The following is a 12,376-nucleotide window of genomic DNA, read 5'->3' as shown; positions in this document are numbered from 1 at the left end:
CAAAACAATAATAGCAATGCAAAATCAACAACTGTTTTAGTTGAAATCTGTTCGCGTCGCTTCAAAATGTCAATGAAAACAACATCGATGGTTAAAGCGTTTGGTGAAATTGTGTCCATTCGATTTGAGAAATTTATGATTCCATAACAAGTGTTTATCTAGAAGCGGTGTTGTGATAAAGTTAACCTTGTTTGAGATGAAAAAGATTTGGTGACAAATTAGAAAATGTTAATGAATGATCATCTCGTAATCTTTCAGGTATGCGCAAAAATTTTATGCTTCAAATTCGATCATTATTTACTTCCAGCAGACTGTTTTACTTCCAGCTGTTTGACACCGATGATGATGTTCATGCTTTAGCAATAAAACGCTTTTCGACATGAATTTGATTTATAAAAGTAACAGGAGCGAAGGGTTTCAAACACAAAGAACGCGCTGCGATTGGATGGCGCGTTTGAATTGCCGTCGCAAAATTCCAATTCCCAGCGGTTGATGCACCCAAGCTCATATAAATTGACTAAAATTATCAGTGCATAACTTTAGTTCAACCGTTTGAAGGCATCATTTTAGGTAAATTTAATAATTTCGCTAATTTACTCGCCCCTCCGGGCACTTTTGCTGATTAAAAACGTTTTTCTACATCAATCATTTCCGATCGAATCAGAAGTACTTTTTTAGAATTTAGATCTTTACTGATCTCAAAATAAACAAACAAATAAAATCGATTTATTTTTCAACTAACAGAATTTTGTTTCAATAACAACACCAGTTATTTCAACTAAAATATTTGTTGAAATTGAAAGGTATGTGTCCTCACTAATTGACAGCATTTTTCTTTCAAACAGTTGAATTAATTGTTTCAACCATCGTTTCTGCTAATCTGCTAATCGAAAAACAAAAATGACAGTTTAGTTAAAACAACAATCGATTAGTTGTACCAAATTTTAACCAATCGAATTCAGAAAATCAACTAATATTCTGGTTGAAATGGGATCGCGGGTGGTTCCGTGTAACAGCAATAATTGCTGAAAGAACATAATTTCTTACATCCATATACCATTCGAATTAGTTCGTTGAGATCAACAAATGTGTGTGACAAATAATTTCACTTAAATTTCACGGAGATGGCATAACCGATTTTCTCCATCTAAGAATAAAATGAAAGGTCTTAAGATCGCATAAAAATTTCTTGTGTTTTAATAAGATTCGATCTCCGGTTCCGGAGATACAGAGTAATTCGTGTTAAAATGTCAGTTTCACATGAATTGATCGGGTAAGCAGATTTCGATAGTCTATGACCAAATACAATTTAACAGTATTCGGTTTTCGATCCCAGATAACTTTCAAAAATTTCATATCAAATGAAATAGTTTATAATCTCTTAGGTGAACTTTTTATAAACAAAAATTCAAATTAAAAAGTACGGGTGTGTAATGTCAGAGACATAACTGGATGTCATGAATACGAATAAAACTGACACGATTTCTGTATACTTCCGAATTCGAATTGATAGTTGATCGATTGTGTGAATTGTGAAACTTTTCCCCTTTTCCATACTAGAGTTTTAAACGATTTTTGATGTCGATTATCCCATTTCGGATTTGCATATTTCAAAATAAACATCAACTATCAAGATGCTGTACAGGATTCACGTCTGCCTTTTAGAAGGACCAAATTGTGGAATTCTCTTCCTTATTAAGCACAGTTCGGAACATTTTTCTCGAATGATTTTCGCACAGCGAAAAGTGCATGAAGCAAATCAAACTATTTTGGATCTTCATCAAACTGATGATTTTTACCTTCGATTTGCAAAGAAGTAATCTTAATAGTTCCTTAGATCACAATTAGAGCTATTAGAACGGCTAATTTTATAAAATGTTGTCCACTTTTTGTTTTTCATATTCTTTCTCTCCAATGCAAACGACTAGCAGATCTGTTGTATGATGTAATCGCTCTTGTTTGAGTTGAAACTAGCTTTGCGCACAAACCGCAACACATCCGTTCGCAGTGCCAAATGATGAGAAACTGGTTTAATGCGTCTTCTCGCCTTGACGACCGGAAGGCAAATGAGAACTACGACCTAAGCGTTTGAGGTTTTTAACCACGCAGAAGGTGCGCTCTCCGATGCCGCTGTTTGAATGCATCTTCTCGCCCCGACGCCTGCTTCTATCAAACGCACAAGAAGAAATTATCGACAACGGTTCCCCTTTTATAACGTTCAGTTGAAGATATGTGCCTGACTACTACAAAATCGTCGTCCCTGCGCGAAAAACCCAAGCAAAAGTGAAGAGTTTTCCGCGTTGTTTTCAAATTTTGAGAAAACGTAATATTTGAGTTTCTTGCGGTTATCACACACTGTTCAAAATATTATCCTAAATTCCTGATCATATTTTTGATGAAATAGTGAAAGAATTATGTTGCTGCCATTAATAAAAGTCGAGATATTCACAATTAAGTTCTGCCCATTCTTCCATATGGCAAATTTTGAAAAGGCGCCCCCATAGTAAAGTAAGTCGTATTCACGACAAAATATCATGGTCCTATGCAAAATTTTATCCGATTCCGACTTCTGGAATGACAGAGTGCGGAGTTTTTAAAATTCAAACCGTCATAGAAGATGACGATACCAAAAAATCTTAAAAGTTGGGCTATAGACTATTCTAATTTATTCGTCATATTAAATGATGGCCATACAAAACGTTTTGGGTTTTGCTGGTCTCTGGATACCGTTCCTGGAAGTACGGTAAATAATGACCAAAGACTCTAAAGTGTAACTCACTTCGACTTCTCATGAAGTGCTCGATCGATTGTAACACGTCTAGACTCAAAGGAATAATTTTATGGTTTCATACAAATTCTCTTTTCGATCTGAGTTGCAGTTCCGACATTACATGGTAATGAGAGATTGGCGTTCATTAAAATAAAACACAGGTATCATCGCACTGCTAGGTGGATTAAGCACGTTTTTATGTTGTTGCCTATTTTCTTTTATATTTACGTAATAAATGTGATACTGAGAACAATCTTACAGCATAACAGATCGGCTGAAAAGTTCGTATCGTTTCTATGAGAGGGCGCCACTAGAATTAAATCCATACCATTTTCAGTTAGTACCAACCTTCAAAAGATACGTGTATAAATTTGACAGCTGTCTGATTATTAGTTTGTGAGATATTGCATTTTGAGTGAAGCTACTTTTGTTATTGTGAAAAAAATGGAAAAAAAGGAATTTCGTGTGTTGATGAAACACTACTTTTTGATGAAAAAAAGTGCCGCCGAAACCAAAAAATGGCTTGATGAGTGTTATCCAGACTCTGCACCGGGCGAAGCAACAATTCGTAAGTGGTTTGCAAAATTTCGTACTGGTCATATGAGCACCGAAGACGATGAACGCAGTGGACGTCCAAAAGAGGCTGTTACCGATGAAAACGTGAAAAAAATCCACAAAATGATTTTCAATGACCGTAAAGTGAAGTTGATCGAGATAGCTGACACCCTAAAGATATCAAAGGAACGTGTTGAACATGTTATTCACGAATATTTGGATATGAGAAAGCTTTGTGCAAAATGGGTGCCGCGTGAGCTCACAATCGATCAAAAACAACAACGAATTGATGATTCTGAGCAGTGTTTGGAGCTGTTATATCGAAATAAAACCGATTTTTTTCGTCGATATATAACAATGGACGAAACATGGCTCCATCACTTCACTCCGGAGTCCAATCGACAGTCAGCTGAGTGGACTGCACGCGATGAACCGAACCCAAAGCGTGGAAAGACTCAACAATCGGTCGGTAAGGTTATGGCGTCTGTTTTTTGGGATTCGCATGGTATAATTTTCATCGACTACCTTAAAAAGGGAAAAACCATCAACAGTGACTATTATATAGCGTTATTAGAGCGTTTGAAGGACGAAATTTCAAAAAAACGGCCTCATTTGAAGAAGAAAAAAGTTTTGTTTCATCAAGACAATGCACCGTGTCACTAGTGGATGAAAACCATGCTGAAATTGAACGAATTGGGCTTCGAATTGCTTCCTCATCCACCGTATTCTCCAGATTTGGCCCCCAGTGACTTTTTCCTGTTCTCAGACCTCAAGAGAATGCTCGCTGGTAAAAAATTTAGAAGCAATGAAAAGGTAATCGCTGGAACTGAGGCCTATTTTGAGGCAAAGGACAAATCGTACTACAAAAATGGTATCGAAAAGTTGGAAGATCGCTATAATCGCTGTATCGCCTCTGATGGCAATTATGTTGAATAATAAAAACGAATTTTGGCAAAAAAATGTGTGTTTCTATTAAACGATACGAACTTTTCAGCCGAACTGTTACCAGAAGAAGTAAATAATCGAACAGGGAAATAGCGATTGAGCGATCGAATCTAAAGTAATTTCGTAACGCTATTGCAGTGTGAACTTTACGAAATGACGAACAGATCCGTTCTTTAATTATTTCGATTATTTAGGTTTTAACCTTAAGGTCCTTCGTCTCTTCGGTCCAAAAAAACTTTCTGATCCTTTGTCCGGGGTAAGCAACGGTTGATAGAACAGCCAACAAAAGGGCCCAAATACGCCAGTGCAACAGCCTTGCCTGCCGAAATACCGACATGTCCTCGAGCCTTCATCGACCTGATTGTAGTTTGAAATAAACGATTATTCGTGTCAATGTAGTTTTATAACAAGGATTCTAATCGGAGACAAAAAATGCATAATGACGGACGACGAAACGTATGTAAAAATAGTTTAGGAAAAATAACATAGCTCGAGAACATATTCTTGACAGATATAAACTTGTGCCTACTGAAAGGTTCTACAATAACTTTTTGATTTGATAAGCGATTTGCAGCTGCATATTCCGTCCACATTTTTGTTTTCACAGTTGACACTGATGTTTCTAACGTAAGGAAATTTGTGGTGTTAGGCGGTTGCGATGAAGCCAAAATATGTGGAAGGAAAGGATCGCCACTGACCACGAATATCGAAAGACGATGACGATATTGAGATGGTAGAAAAAATTGTGTAGTTAAGCTCACTGGTGCTCTTCGAAAATGATATTCGCGGAGAAATACATAAACGTAGTTTAGCAATGAAGGCCAATACACCTGAACCATGACAGCAAAAGTTGAACGGACATGTAACTAGAATTTCAGTTGACGGTTCGAGTCAAAACGGTTTTTCAAAACAACCCGAAGAACGGAAATATAGGGAACAAATTAAATCGATCAAGTTCAATTTTTTCATGTGGAACACATTTTTGTTTTCTATATTGGGGAAACTCAAGAAAAATACACGTAGATATGTGGTCAGGTTTTAAACCCTTACAGCTCAGTCTATTTTGTATCAATTATTAATATTATGTCACCATTTGATTGGAAATATTTCTATGTTTCGATTTGAATGTATCAAACCACGTATTTTCAATTATATATGATTGAAATGTTGATTAATAGCTAGCAGTGTCCTATTTTGTCTGCAACAAATCTCCAGCATACCGGATTTCCCTGCCATAGTCGACGGTTTTGAAGGAGTAAGCGATATATCAAAGGGAAAGCATCGTTCTGATTGGTCAATCGATGCAAAAGCGAAGCTGTTGGAAGCACGCGAAGCTATAAATATAAGCAAAATTTTAGCTAACGTTTCAGTCCAACGAGTAGCATGCTAGGGGTAGGTTGTTGCTAGACAGCAAGACAAAAAGTGCCATAAAACGATTTAAAGCTTTAATGGGTATGCTCCGATCTTGTGTCATGCGAGTTCGGATGAAATTCTATGTTATGTCGTTTTCGCCTGAGAAATTTGCGACTACCTCAGGGTAAATTTTGAGTACTTAAGATTAATTTCCAATTTAAATAAGATGAACTCGATTGATAATGAGAAATAGTTTATCGCTTCAACCGAAATCGCAGATTGGCAGTAATGGTAGAGAAACGCTATAAAAATAACTGCTCGCATACAATACTTGAACACAAGCTTGACAAAGTGAAGCTTAAATATCGATATCCGTATCGCAATTATGTACAAACATATAATTGCATACATTTGGGCTATTGATGTAATTTCGTCAGCTACAAAACAAATACAAATCACGACAAACAGAGTCTATATTCCGGGTTCGCGTGTTCGGTGTTGGTTCCTAATAAAGATCAATCTAAGCAGACTCTCGTGCATTTGCGGATTCAAAAGTATGATGATTAATTGAAAATGTCGATCATTGGAGATTTTGGTTGCCTTGTTCCACATCAATGGCTCGAACAACCCCATGGGGCTGATCCTTGTAGTTTTTTCATATTTGGTATGCTTTAAAATGAACAGGAATAACAAAACGAAGAAATAGCAGCGATGATTGTAAGCAAGCTCGTTAGATAGCAGATAGATGCAGAGCTGCACCGAGAATGTATCAAATATTTTTACCATAGAAAGCTAACCATTGTTTAAACTGCACATTGACTATATATAAAGCTAAATATTTCTTACACGTATAAATTGTTTAATCATTTTGCATGGAAAAGGTTTGTTTTGTTTTTGTTTAATACTTTGTTTCAACTATTGTGATTACACTTTTTTTTAAGTTAAATGTTTGCGGTAAATATTGTCTTCTCCTACTACAACTGTATACAATCTTAGGCTCAAAATAATAACTCGTTCAAATCATTCAACGATCGACTCTCATCCGGTCGATAAGCCGCAACGAAACCTTTCCAAGCCGCAAATAATAACCTACATTTCATTTATTTTTGGATCCAGCCCAAAACAAAAGTTCTAACAAAGCACAGTTTAGGGTATAGCCTTGAATACCTATCACCATCCGATTCCGAAGATTCCTACTAACAGGTCTTCCAGGTGTAACGAAAGTTTTGTACGAGCAATCATTACGGGAAAGGAACCGTATCCGTCCCCAATCGTATGTACATATGCACCTGATACCTACCGTACGGTTGGCCCGGCAGATCCGAACTTACTGTGGATAGCCTAAGGCAGCGGACAACAGTGGTTCCCAGGATCGATTGATCTCGAGAAACAGTTTTGAGCAGTGCTGGTACAGTTCATTCTCACTGGTCACGATCGACGCCGGAAAAGGTTCGTCCTAGAAGGGAGGGGTTGAGAATCAAATTCATTCTAATTTTCGAGATCGACAGAACCCAACGAAACTACCTTCTTGGAGTGCCAGATTGATTCCAGCATCGACAGGAAACGTTCCTGTTCCGAGCTTGTCGAAAAGAATACCACAAGGTCGTCGGAGTTTTCTCGAACTTCCTGGCATTCGAATTCCTAAGAAAATAGAACAATTTTTTTTTCTAAGATGGTTGTAAACAAAGGTCACAGAACCTACCAAGACACACCACCAATTGGAGGAAATGGCCGGTATTTTGACGGCCGACATCTCATCAATACTTGCGCAAGTCAAAACTTCCAGGCCGGAATTTTTCCCGTAGAAACTGCTCATGTTGGTGTAGCTTTTCTCTTCGTTCGAGCCCAGTACCAGCCCATCAACCAACGATGAAGGACGACGGTAGCTTCTCGAAGGAGAATTGATCGCCTGTTTGTCCCGGTCGTTAAACTGCTGCAAACTGCTACCTTTGGTTGGGGTGCTGGTTGTGGAATTCGAGCGACGATCGGAACTGATGATACCGTGGACTTTCGTCGGAGTGCTTCCAGTTGAACGGATCGAGCTTATCTGTTGCGTAAATCAGTAACCAATAGTGGAAGCTCAACTGCAAATTTTTATCACTACTCACCTCACTGGAAGTATCCAATAAGTTTGAGTTGCTCAATTTTCTAGGCTCTCCGGTTTGCTGTACATTCGGGTTGACGTTCTCCTTTGACGGGGACATCATAAGACTAGAATTTGCGCTCGTCGAAATTGTGTTTCTTCTCAGCGGAGAACTAAAATCTTCCCGAAGGGTCAACAAATGATTGGATGTCATAATCAACGTGCATCCCAGCGTTCGTCGACGTTCCTGAACCTCGAATAGCTGTGCGAAAACAGTTTCATAAACCCAAATTAATCTTAGAGTTAGCATCGTTCACAGTTCAACTTACCCCACTGGCAGCTTGCACCAAGGCTTGCAACCAATCGGATGCAACGTACTCATCGGGAGCAGCAAGCTGCAGAGCGCCAGTTCTTAGTAACAACTCGAAACAGTACGGTCTTCCCGAATGAAGCGAACGTCTTGCTCCTTGACATTCCGCCAAGGCTACCGCCCACGTCGGGAGTTTTTGGCTTGCATCCGCAAACAGGTACAGCACTCCAGCTCTGGAAAATAGGTATTCTGTTACTTGAATCACCCTCGCGTTTGCTGCATACTCGACTCACTTCAAAAGAAAATATCCAGCCGCCCAATTGTCAACAAACCCTGCATGCGACATTCTCCTATGCATCAGAGGTCCCTTCAGATGCGGTCCCAACGGTTCTTCTTCGCCGCCCAGCGTCCCGGCCGGAGTATTTACAACGGCATAGTATTTCCAAGAATCATCATGGCTAACATTCGAATTATCCCGAACGAAAGCCTGCAGTGGAGCCAAGTGATCTAGCGTCAGTTGTCCAACGGCCGGTAAAATAGAGCCACCCCTTCGAGCACACATTTCCAAGCTCGAAACTAAACCATCGGCCGGATAAGGACCACCCGCTAGCAATACTTGCTGCATATCCCGGGCAGAGTTACTCAACAGAACCGTATTGCCGTAGGGACCGACCAGTATTACGTCCAGTTCCGAGTAGGGAAGTACAAATTTGTTACACAGTCGATTCCTGACCTGATCCGTCACGTACAGAGTTTTATCAGTCAAAAACACCAACACCGGAGTCATGTACCCTTCCCGACTATATCCATTGTACAGCTTGAAAACTTTCATCAAGACTTCGTTCTCGTTACGGAAAATGTGCAAACGATTACCGTTGAAAATTTCCACGGGAATTTCACCGACTCCTACGCCGCCTCCATCAAATTTCACATCGGCAAGTGACAATCCATATCCAGTTTGACCAACGTGACAATCGTTCAGTTGAATCCTATCAAGCTGACAGGCAGACGAACTCAGTTCTATTTCCATAGCTATTTCCGCATTCAAATCCTCAATCAAATCTCGATTCAAAGATTTAACCCCCTTCGGAACCAAATTATCGAACAGTTTTCTTTCCGTGCTTAGTTTCGACTGGAAGAAACTGTTCTGTTTGATTGTGGCCTCGAGAATCTTCTTCTGCGTGACGTTCCGAAGGAACCGATTAATAAGAGAGCTTTTGGAGGTCGACGTTGAACTGGTCGACGCTGTCATGGGATTGTGTCGCCGACTACCGGGTGGAATGAAAGGAATTCGTTCGGGCGGCATCTCGATAACATCCGGTTGTGGAGTTGGAGTGCTGCTACTCGACGGATAATCCAGAATAACGATATCACTGCTATCTTTGTCAGTGTCGTTGGTGGCACTGGTTGTTACCGTTAGGATATCGTCGAACTCATCCGATAAAAGTTGTCGATCGACGTTCAAATGACGACCTACCGGAGGTGCCATTCCACCTAGATTAAACAGATCTGGACTCATCCGTGTCCGGGATGAGTCCAACCGGGTAGTTAGGGACTTTTTGCGCATTGGCGAAGGAAGATGACGGTTTTTAGTGCCGGTGATTGAACCACGAGGTGAGCTGAGATTCGAAATTGCATGTTCGCGTGAATGTGCTGAAAAATGAAATTTAAACATCATAATCTTGGAACAAGTTATAAAAACTGCAGACTTTCTCAAAAATGTCATACCATTCACAATTTCAACTGCATCGTCATAAAAACTTACCACTCTTCTGCTCTTTGCTCGATTCCGACAACACCGAAGAACTGTGATCACTTCCACAGGAGAAAATTGTACTACTTTCCATTCGGTTGTCAGTTTTCTTCTCGACCGTCGATTCTACCATGCCGCCTGGCCCATTATCGAGTTCATCTTTCGATTGCTTTCTAGACTGAGAAGGTGTCACTTTTAGTCCTGGAGGGGCATCCAAACCATCCCCACCGCTGCGGGTCGTTGGTGAAGTTGCATTTGAGCTAATTACATTCATCTTTTGGAAAATGTTAGACAATTTTTTCTTAATTTGCGATTTGCCCATGAAAGATCCGCTGGTCGTTTCACCGAATAGCAACTCTCTTTGAGAAGGGCTTTCTTCTGCGGTAGGACTAGCTTCTCCATCTCCATCGTAGCAGTACGAAACTCCAGTATGCTCAAACACTGTGCTTTCGCCGTTTATAATATACTTGTTGCGATAGGGAGCCTTCGGTTGCTGGTCGCTTATTTGCGATGGTTGTTGAATTTGTTCAGATTCGGGTAGTTTCTGAGATTCTTCCTCGTCTTCCAAGCTATTCGTTCGGCTTGGAGCAAACAAATCTTCGTCGTTTTTACGACGAAGCTGTTCATCTACATTGTGCACGTACTTTTTCGGTCCGTTTTGTTTGTTGTTGCTGTTGAAACCACCATCCAAACTTTTAGACAAAAAGTTTTTAGGCTTTTGAACCACGGTGAAATCGTCAATCATCGAATCGTTTACTTCCGGTATACATTCCCGAACCGTAGAAAGATCTTCCGATCCTTCCGGAACACCGCGTTCCGGTAGTGCGATGCCAAAAATGTCTTTTAATGAACCAAAAATCATTTTACTATTGTCAATCACCGATAAATGGTGCACATTAAATTTTTTGACCTTCTTGGTCAAATCATATTCCGGTACGACAATGTTAGTGTACATCATGTTTCGTTTGGTTTTCTTCAAGCAGCTGCTTTTTGGTTTCTTCTCTTTGCTCCATACCGATTTCGTTACCCGTTCTCCATCAGTCAAATTGTTTCCGTTGAATTCGTCCAGATGCTCGATGTTAGGCTCACTGTAGTAGCAATTGTCCAATATTATATTGTTGTTACTTTTGTTCTGATGTCGACCCTGGCCAATACATTCACAGCTGTTTGATTTGTTTTGCTTGTAATTCGAGGCTTCATTGCTACTGCCCGAGTCCAAACTGGAATTGGACCCTGAACAACTGCATTCGTAGAATTCTTTGCCGTTTTTATTATGTTTAGAAGCACTGCGTTTTTCGGGAGGACCATATTCAAATACCCCAGAGTTGTCATATTTGACAAAATTTTTCTCATCCTCAATGTTTTCGAAGACGTCTGAAAAATTACAAATCAATGAAAGTGTGTTCTACAATTTTATCAAAATCAACCAACCTGTTTTGCCGTAATCCAAAACATCCGAACACGCATTCCTGTACACGTACTGACGGTTCTCATCTGCGTCTTCATCGGCATAGTCCAACCCGTCGTCGTTATGTTCGGAACACCAGGAGTACCGTCCTTTAACCCCAACCGGTTGTTTGTGTTTATTCGCTCCTGATTTATAAGTAATAAACCCATGCTCAATGTGAATGTTGTCAGTTTTCGTATTTTTAAGAATGTCTTCGTGAAAGGAAACCCTTTTCTTCGGAGTTTTACACGGTGCTTGGCCCGTTTTCTTTACCCTTCTTCTGTATACAATATTTTCCGTGTCGAATGTTGAACAAGTGCTCGAGATCATCTCATCTGGCAGCTGGCTGCTAGTCATTGCTTGCTCTATCTCATCTTCTTCGGCCCCACCGCTTGTGTTTTGGATGTCAACTTCCGCATACTTGCCCAGTACTTCCTTGATTGGACTATCCAGCGCCAGCTTTTCATTGTTGTTGTTATTCTGTAGATTTGTTACCTCGAAATCAAACCCACCGGCACTGGATATCATCGATTCGGTGAGACCACTGGATTCCGAATCCAGAAGTTGAATTCCGGAATCACTCGGTGTGGTATCATCTAAGATACTAGCTATGCTACTCGTCATTCCTGGAACTGCTGATGCCTCCAATTTGTCCTCCAATCTATCACAGCTGCCCGCACTGATGCTATTATTGTTATTGCCTCCTCGAAGCGCTTCCGGATTTTCTATAAAAAAAACGAATGACTTTCTAGTAATGCATATAAAATTCAACTATTATTGTAGATAAAATAGAAAACTGTCTTACCCAATTTCAAAGCAATTACATCCATCGTCAAAGGATAAACGTCGCAATAATAGATGCAATTTTTCAAGCCTCCGACAAAAATCGATTTTTCACCTCTCTTGAAAGTGCCACTGTCTTCCTTGTTCGCTACACGGAAAAGGACACACTTTTAAAGCACCATTTGCTTCACTTTTGCACCGAATCGGCACCTTTGAAAACCATTTTCCACTTCTCGGCACTTTGCATCATCGAAAGGAACAGATTTGGAGTTAGATTGGGCAATATTAGACAACCCAGAAGGAATTTTCGCTTCCCTAATCAATGCTAACGATCGTAACTAGACATTTTCAGTGCGATTCGATTTTTTTGTGTCGAG

General features: G+C 40.0%; 1 protein-coding gene across 1 annotated transcript; it reads right to left on the bottom strand.

The window, feature by feature from the left end:
• Window positions 1-3,273: 3,273 nt before the first annotated feature.
• LOC131432810 (uncharacterized) lies at window positions 3,274-12,376 on the bottom strand. The gene is made up of 9 exons (XM_058599336.1): window positions 12,022-12,376; window positions 11,201-11,941; window positions 9,782-11,143; window positions 8,310-9,669; window positions 8,036-8,249; window positions 7,732-7,968; window positions 7,326-7,670; window positions 7,148-7,264; window positions 3,274-7,079 (listed from the first exon to the last, which is right to left on the bottom strand). The coding sequence occupies exons 1-9, from the start codon at window positions 12,044-12,046 to the stop codon at window positions 6,951-6,953; spliced, it is 4,530 nt and encodes a 1,509-aa protein (XP_058455319.1). The 5' UTR covers window positions 12,047-12,376; the 3' UTR covers window positions 3,274-6,950.

The sequence above is a fragment of the Malaya genurostris genome, chromosome 2 (genome assembly GCF_030247185.1).
Source record: "Malaya genurostris strain Urasoe2022 chromosome 2, Malgen_1.1, whole genome shotgun sequence".
NCBI lineage: Eukaryota > Metazoa > Arthropoda > Insecta > Diptera > Culicidae > Malaya > Malaya genurostris.
This window is presented reverse-complemented; position numbering and strand designations above follow the sequence as displayed.